The 8,520-nt window shown below is 38.2% G+C and overlaps 2 protein-coding genes across 4 annotated transcripts; one reads left to right on the forward strand and one right to left on the reverse strand.

Annotated features, from left to right (window-relative positions):
- Positions 1-1,101: 1,101 nt before the first annotated feature.
- On the forward strand, positions 1,102-3,751 carry LOC106317569 (lysine-specific histone demethylase 1 homolog 2). The gene is made up of 2 exons (XM_013755366.1): positions 1,102-2,848; positions 2,931-3,751. The coding sequence occupies exons 1-2, from the start codon at positions 1,330-1,332 to the stop codon at positions 3,605-3,607; spliced, it is 2,196 nt and encodes a 731-aa protein (XP_013610820.1). The 5' UTR covers positions 1,102-1,329; the 3' UTR covers positions 3,608-3,751.
- A 2,817-nt stretch (positions 3,752-6,568) lies between these two features.
- LOC106300652 lies at positions 6,569-8,076 on the reverse strand. Of its 3 annotated transcripts, XR_001262051.1 has the most exons (5): positions 7,680-8,076; positions 7,501-7,581; positions 7,172-7,351; positions 6,898-7,086; positions 6,569-6,793 (listed from the first exon to the last, which is right to left on the reverse strand). XR_001262051.1 is itself a non-coding variant. In XM_013736850.1 (4 exons), the coding sequence occupies exons 2-4, from the start codon at positions 7,199-7,201 to the stop codon at positions 6,680-6,682; spliced, it is 333 nt and encodes a 110-aa protein (XP_013592304.1). In that variant the 5' UTR covers positions 7,202-7,351; positions 7,543-8,076; the 3' UTR covers positions 6,569-6,679. The 3 variants fall into 3 exon arrangements, 1 of the variants encoding a protein (XP_013592304.1); XR_001262049.1 differs by having other exon boundaries at positions 7,501-8,076; XM_013736850.1 differs by having other exon boundaries at positions 7,543-8,076.
- Positions 8,077-8,520: the final 444 nt, after the last annotated feature.

Here is an 8,520-nt window from a genome sequence, read left to right on the forward strand (position 1 = left end):
AAGAAAATGAAGAAAGGTTCTCATAAAATACTCATGAGATACTACAAAAACATTTGTCATCTTTTAATTAGTTCAAATTCTATTTTTATCTTAAAATTTAATTATATAGCTAACTTATTTAACATTATATTATATAATAACTAAAACTCTATTTTAAAATATTCCTTTTTAATATCAGTCAAATCGTCAATTACATCTTCATATAATCTTCATTTCTATTATATACAAATAATCAATTATGTGTGATCTTAATTAATGAACAATTTCATAGACAATACTTCTACAATATAGCTCTTTCCATGACAATTGGATAGACATCCAATTCTACTTGTAAGACATTCTTGATAGACATGCTCTCCCCATACAGAGGCCGATCCACTTGAGGCAAATGGGGTGTCACATTCCTTAAATTGCTATAAATAATAATATGTTCCCAAAAACAGCAAAAATATGTAGTTCTGCTGGAAAAATTCACCTCTTTGACACTCCTAAACCACAGTTCAAACCCCACCAATGACACATATTAACTTTTTTTTACCCCTGTTAAATGGATTCCTAGATCCGCCATTGTCCCCATACATAACCATAAATGTTTGCAATATTCTATAATGTTCAATAAGTCTTAAGGCATCTCCATCTGCATTCCATTTTTTCCTCTAAAATAGAGTAAAAATGAATATGAAGTAAGAAATGATCCAACCCAATTTCATATCTCACTTCATAATGAAATTTATTCCATAAATGGAGTAATCTATTTTTTGTTTGTTCATCACTGCATAGTGAAATAAGGTTGAAGCAATTTTACTCTATTTTGGAGGAAAAAATAGAGTTTTACTTTGGAAATGCTCTTAGATCTTATAATCCGAAGAAATTGCATCGTCTGACATCAAATCCGTACGTGTAGAAACCTTTAAACTTTAGGCCACTTGGGTAAAGTGATTGATAAATTTCAAATACTGTATCCTTGTATATTATACCATCATCCGCGATACACACTACATCAATACCCTCCGGATTAGTATTAAAGTAATAACCCAATGGGCCTATATGATTTTTATTTGTCTAGGCCCATGTTTATGTAGACCCATAACTCTCTTTTTCTGGAATCACGCCGAGGAAGGTTCGAGAATCGCGACGGAGCATCGGAGAAAGCGAATCCCTCCCGTTCTGCGAGATTTTACCGGCGGATTTCTCCGATCAACTCGGCGAGCACTTGTTATACGGAGGCGATTAACTAATCAGAGGTAGAAGAGACTCGATTGCGAAACAATGATGTGATTAGGGCTAACAGGTCTCCACGAAAACGAATAGCGAAGAATCCACCGGAAAATGGATACTCCGTCGTCGGAAGGATCGGCTCCGAGGAGGACGTTACGGAGAAAAGCAGTCAGGAAGAACTACGACGAGAACGCGATGGACGAACCGATCGAAACCTCGAAGAAGAAGTTCAAAACGAAGCAGCAGCTGGAGAAAGAAACCGAGACGGAGGCTCTTATAGCCTTATCCGTCGGCTTCCCGATCGACGAGCTCCTCGAGGACGAGATACGCGCCGGCGTGGTGAGGGAGCTAGGAGGGAAAGAGCAGAACGATTACATCGTCGTTAGAAACCATATAGTCGCGAGGTGGAGGAGTAACGTTAGGGTTTGGCTGCTTAAAGATCGGATTAGAGAGTCTGTTAGTAGTGAATGCGAGCATTTGATCTCAGCTGCTTATGAGTTTCTGTTGTTTAATGGTTACATTAACTTTGGGGTGTCGCCTTTGTTTAATGGATACATTCCTGAAGATGGGAGTGAAGGTTCGGTGATTGTTGTTGGTGCTGGACTTGCTGGTTTGGCGGCTGCGAGGCAGCTTTTGTCTTTTGGGTTTAAAGTTGTGGTCTTGGAAGGTAGGAGTCGTCCCGGGGGGAGAGTTTATACTCAGAAGATGGGAGGGAAAGATAGGTTTGCAGCTGTTGAGCTTGGTGGGAGTGTGATCACTGGTCTACACGCGAACCCGCTTGGAGTTCTTGCTAGGCAGCTTTCTATTCCTCTTCATAAGGTGAGAGACCATTGTCCTTTGTATAACTCGGAGGGAGAGGTTGTTGATAAGGCTGTTGACTCCAAGGTTGAGTTTGGGTTTAATAAGCTGCTGGATAAGGTTGCTGAAGTGAGGGAGATGATGGGTGGGGCTGCTAATAAGGTTTCGTTGGGTGAAGTCTTGGAGACTCTCAGGGTGTTGTACGGTGTAGCTAAGGATTCGGAGGAGAGGAAGCTTTTTGATTGGCACCTTGCTAACTTGGAATATGCTAACGCTGGGTGTCTTTCGAATCTTTCAGCTGCGTATTGGGATCAGGATGATCCGTACGAGATGGGTGGGGATCATTGTTTCCTTGCTGGTGGAAACTGGAGACTTATAAACGCCTTAGCTGAAGGGTTGCCTATTCTCTATGGGAAAAGAGTTGATGCTATCAAGTACGGAGACAGAGGAGTTGAAGTCGTTTCCGGCAGCCAGAGGTTTCAAGGAGACATGATTCTTTGCACTGTTCCGCTAGGGGTCTTGAAGAAAAGATGTATTAAGTTCGAGCCGGAGTTGCCTAGAAGGAAACAAGCTGCCATTGACAGGTTGGGTTTTGGTCTTCTGAACAAAGTCGCCATGCTGTTCCCGTCTGTGTTCTGGGGTGACGATTTGGACACGTTTGGATGCCTCAACGATAGTAGTATCGACCGAGGAGAGTTCTTTCTCTTCTATGCATACCATACAGTCTCTGGTGGCCCTGCTTTAGTTGCCTTAGTTGCTGGAGAAGCTGCTCAGAGATTCGAGTGTACAGAACCGTCTACTTTACTTCACCGTGTTATGAAAAAACTCAGAAGTAAGTAAATATTTAATAACGTCATCAACCTTTTTACTGCTAAGTGCTAACCAATAATGTCATTTGACTGATATCTCCGCAGGCATATATGGTCCTAAAGGTGTTGTTGTACCTGACCCGATACAGACGATTTGCACTAGATGGGGAAGTGATCCTTTCTCATATGGCTCATATTCACATGTAAGGGTTGGTTCATCAGGCGTGGACTACGACATTCTAGCAGAAAGTGTAAATAACCGACTATTCTTCGCTGGTGAGGCTACGACAAGGCAACATCCAGCAACAATGCACGGTGCCTACCTAAGCGGTTTAAGAGAAGCGTCTCGGATTCAACGCGTTGTGAATGTTTCTCGCGGTTACCCGAGGAAGCCTGTCCAGAGATACAGTGGAGTTAGTAGCGATGTTCTTGAAGATCTGTTCAAAAGACCCGACATTGCATCTGGACAGTTGTCATTTGTCTTTAACCCATCAACCGACGATCCGAAATCACTTGGATTAGTCAGAGTTTGTTTTGACAGCTTTGAAGACGATCCAACTAATCGTCTTCAGCTTTACAGTATCCTTTCATGGGAGCAAGCTCAGAAGCTTCAAGAAGTGGGAGAGAGCAGCAATGAAAGCAAATTGACATATATGGTTAATAATCTCGGATCAAAGCTGATGGGTGGCAACGCAGTACTAGACACATGTGGTGCATTGATCAGTGTGATAGCTAACGCACGCAAAGGCAGAAGCAGGACTCGTGTCGTTGCGAGGCAATAACACATTCTTCGGTTTCTTCACTAACCCCACCATCACATGGTTATGCCTTGCCTTAATTAGTTTGTCATTGTTGGAGACTTTTTTTTTTTAAACTGCACAATGTATACAAATGATGAAATAGTGGATCAATGTTTCTTGGCAAAATAGCAATTCCCTTTGAGTTTATACTTCGTCTTGAGTATGTTCTTGACTTTGTGGTACAGTGGTTAGCTTCTCTATCCATTTCATTCTCAGTCGTTTATCGAAGTTTGAGAAAATATGCAAGTGAATGGCTGGGGAATGGGTAGACGAGATCCTCTTCCTTTAACATCGCTGAGAGTAGTGTGTTACTTGCAGAAAGTGGACCGCTTTGTTTTCCACAAGCATTCAAAGTTACCAGACATTTCAAGGCAACTCCTAGCGCAAAACCAAACAGTGTATCTTACTTGGGATTACGGCTCAGGATAGATGTTACAGAAACTGGATCTCTGGAGACAAACTTTGTAAAGAATCTCAACAACAAGATTGCTTCCAGAGAATAGTTGGAAGAATGGAGTTATCAACAGAAGCAAGGAGGGATTGTTGGACATTCCGGGAAGCTGTGCAATGCAAGACTACACCAAGTTTTCCTGCGAAGGTGAATAACTGATAGGCTGAGAGTACGTGTTAAAACGTGAGGTTGTTGATGGTTTTGCATTTTGAAAACCCATTTGTCTATTTTTTGAGTTGTTGTCCGTTAACTCGATTGTGTGCAAACCTAAACCTCGGACCCATGTCTCGCTCACAGAACATCCCATCTCGTGTCGGCCTGTCCCACATTATACAACCGTCCCACAACTTCCTAAGTGACTATCCGCATTGCAGCACGTTGGTCCCTTCCGGCACTTTCCGCCTATGGTCATAAAGTGACTATCCACATTACAGCCCGTTGGCCCCTTCCGACACTGTCCGTCCTGCAGTCATAATATCCACTTCTGCCACGACTCGACATGACTCGACATAACACGCGGGTATCTCATGTTAGGCTACTGTCCCTCAGATACTCATCATTAACTTATCGTCTCTTTCTAGACGCTACCCGTTCTCGATGTCTTAACATCATTCGCATTCATTAATCATTAACTCGACATCATTAGTCTGAATCAGATAGTAGAACATTATACCTCTTTCAAAGAAACATCAACTGTAACCTCAAGTTCTTTCCACTCGATCTTTAAAATAGAGAATTAATTGTCGAAAAGATCCAAAAATTTACTAGGATCTAAATCGATGGATTTCATCTTGAACAATGAATTCATCAACATCGGAAAAAAAAATGTGTTTGGAAACTCTGCATCTTTGCTTCTAAGCCACCAAATAAACTCACGAGGGCACATCATAAATTGTTACTCAAACGAGACACTTTCACCAGTTAGCAAGGAGGACTAGATACCACAAAACATGCCACTAGAACTATCTCGAATGTATTGTGGTACATAGAAAGCTTATACATAAAAGATGTTAGAGTAATGAAAGTGAAATTAGTGAACATGAAAATGTACATGATCTATATGAGAGTGTATACAGTTTATACCATATCAATGAAATATTTGGTTTATTGTTTGAATCTGATTAGTGTACTGATTAGCCAAGAGGAATAATTTTTGAGTATGCGGTCTGGTCCGACGTTTCTGCTTTGACTTGTTAATGTTGTTTGCATACGCTATAAACCTTATGATTGTTGTCTTGCAATTTACATATATATGATTTATTATACGTAATTTGTGCACCATATACCATAAATGTAGGTTGCATACAAACTCGGTTGAAAGTCCATTTCATGTTTCATAATTGTTTCTTAATATGATTCCCATGGAAATGGTGTGGGAAGGCATTGAAACTTGTCTCTTGAAAATTTGATGAAAACATGTGTTTCTATTTTGAGACTTGTGATTCTATTTTGGAAATGTGAAAAGTCATTTTCTTATTAAACAAAATCTGTAAATTATTAATAGATGATTGGATATAATTTTTATTTTCATAAGTTAAACAATCTGTTAAAGTTATTTCAAATTAGTGAAACTTACATCACTTCAAAGAAGAAGTTAGAGAGACAAGCAAACATCATCGTACACATGTTAACTTTTTTTTTTTTTATAATTATTTTGAATGGTCTCATATTCGATCTAGCAATAGCTATGTAGATGCATAAATGCTTTTGTGGAAAAAAATGATCTTGTTTCTTTATTGTTGCAAAGAACTACAAATGAGATTGACAACTTTGATTTTGAATTGACTAACATGTTTTTGATTCATCTGCTTGCACTTTACAAAACAAATCAATTAATTTTATAACATAAATAAGCGTACATACTAAATGACATGTATGTAGACATTTTGCAATATTGTTTTAACAATATTTAACGTTTTAACAATATTTAACATTTTTATAGCTCTAAAGATTCTGCCCCAGCTGCATAGGATGATGTGCTCCAACTAAATAATTGTTATAATGATATGAAAAATATCTTTCTTTTGATATGCAACTAAATATCAATTTAAGAGGGAATGTGCAGATAAATTGGTGATTAATCACCACTTTTCTTCACAATTCAACTGGAAATAAGACACAACAAGAGTACAAATAGAGATTTAGAGATTTAGAAACATATTTCTCTCGATAGAGACACTTTCACCGGTTAGCAAGGAGGACTAGATACCATAACACATGCCAATAGAACCATCTCGAATGTATTGTGGCAGATAGAAAGCTTATACATAAAAGATGTTAGAGTAATGAAAGTGAAATTAGTGAACATGAAAATGTACATGATCTATATTACATGAGAGTGTATACATTTATACCATATCAATGAAATATTTGGTTTATTGTTTGAATCTGATTAGTGTACTGATTAGCCAAAAGGAATATTTTTTTGATTAGCCAAGAGAAACAATTTCTTAACTTCCGTTAAGAACCCCATTTTAAGAACCCCGGGTTAATCATGGTCTAATGATATGAAAAAATATATTTCTTTTGATATGCAATTAAATATCAATTTAAGAGGGAATGTGCAGATAAATTGGTGATTAATCACCGCTTTCCTTCACAATTCAACTGGAAATAAGACACAACAAGAGTACAAATAGAAATTTAGAAACATCTTTCTCTCTCTCGTTCTTCCACAATTTTAGCGATGCAAGGTAGATATTTTTCCCCCATTTTTCCTTAGCAACAAAAGGTAAAGATCAAAAAATAAATAATGCATAAGATATCTTAGGAGAAACAAAAACAAATCTCAGAGTTTTAAGTAGATCTTTACTCCACTCACCTTGACATGTGTGCTTGGGAACTGAGAGGTACGCAATGTCTCTTGTGTCTTATCCACCAGTCTACGCCGTGGGATGCTTAGAATCAGAGCAGCTTGATCAGTTGTTGCTGCTGTTGATGTAATTCTGAATCCGCCATCCCAACGCCTGTGGACGCCTTCACTCGGATACAGAAAATCCAGTTCAACCACCTGCAAAAGAGATATATTGGAGAGAGTTTATAAATCACAAATTATCTCGAAAAATCCAGTCATTTCATGAAGATCAAAGTCTAACCTGCTCACTGTAGCCAGAGTTGCGGGACATAACAACACCCCCATCTGCTTCCAGCTGTTGCCATTGAGGTTACATGAAAGCCTTCTCTCCACTTCTTGTTTATCCACTTGAATGGAAATGAATCGCTAACTTTGTAAGACGAGTAAGAAATTTTCTGGCTTAACATTTCCATGCACATAACTGAAACCGCAGAAGATCATGCCTTGTTAGGCTAGTTAACAAAGAAAAAAGACATATTATGTTAAGAGGTGCAAGGGCTCAAACACATGTAAGAAGGAACTTCAGTCAAGCAAGGTAAATACAAAAACCAAAAAAGTTCAAGTGCAAACCCTTTTGCAGGAACTCCCCAAGGATGTGTAGTGGATACTCACGCTTGCCATGAAGTGTTCCATATATCCCATAAATCTCGTCTGAAGCATATCCATAAACCATGGCCAAAAAATGGATCTACCATTAATGATATTAATAGTAGAAAATCACAAAGGAGAGTGAATGGGAGAGCCAATACCATAATATAATAGTATCCTTGTCTTCCTTTGAAATGTAATATAAGGACTCCACGACTGCCATCAACCGGGTCAAGTAGTTAATCATATGGAAAAATTCACGAGAGCTACTAAGGCAAGATTCAAAGGAACAGTGCAGATGAAAGGACGAAGGCATCGCAGCAGCAGCGATGTTAGCAGCTTTTGATCTTTTCCATATTACTTTAGAAACTTTTGGTTTAGAACGCATCAGCCCTGTGTTGCTTCTTTGATTTCCGAATCTAAAATATTTGCCTTAGTAGTTTCATGAAATGTTCAAACGATCAACAGACTCCTTGACCCGGTTGATTTTTCGTCATGTCACCCTACAAAAAAATACAATATATGTGATCAGTAGAAGCTATGCAAGCTATGAAAAGAAGCAACATTTTGATTAGACCTTGGTTTTTTTTTTCAAACAGAACCAAAGTTTATGCTCCAATTTAGGTTAGGAGTTCGGTTCGGTAAGTTTTGAAAAAAACTAATTTTTGGTTCAGTTAGGCAATCAATTACTTTGGTTTTCTATTTTTTTTTTTTCCTAAAACAATTATAACCAAACAACACTAAAACTCAAACCGAACTAATCCAAATAACTGAACTCACCAAACTTATCCGAAATTTAAACAAAATTTAACAGATATCAAAAACTTTGGTTAAGTTCGGTAGATTTTCAAAAACCCAACTAACCTAATACCGAACAGAAGTTCATTTCAAGTTAATTTGGAGAGATTTAGGGCAAACCAAATTAACCAATTCTGACTATGCAAAGCTGTAGAAAACACCAAATGTTTAGAATCAGAAAAAAAAAATTACAACTTACAAGTC

This window comes from Brassica oleracea, chromosome C1 (assembly GCF_000695525.1).
Source record: "Brassica oleracea var. oleracea cultivar TO1000 chromosome C1, BOL, whole genome shotgun sequence".
NCBI lineage: Eukaryota > Viridiplantae > Streptophyta > Magnoliopsida > Brassicales > Brassicaceae > Brassica > Brassica oleracea.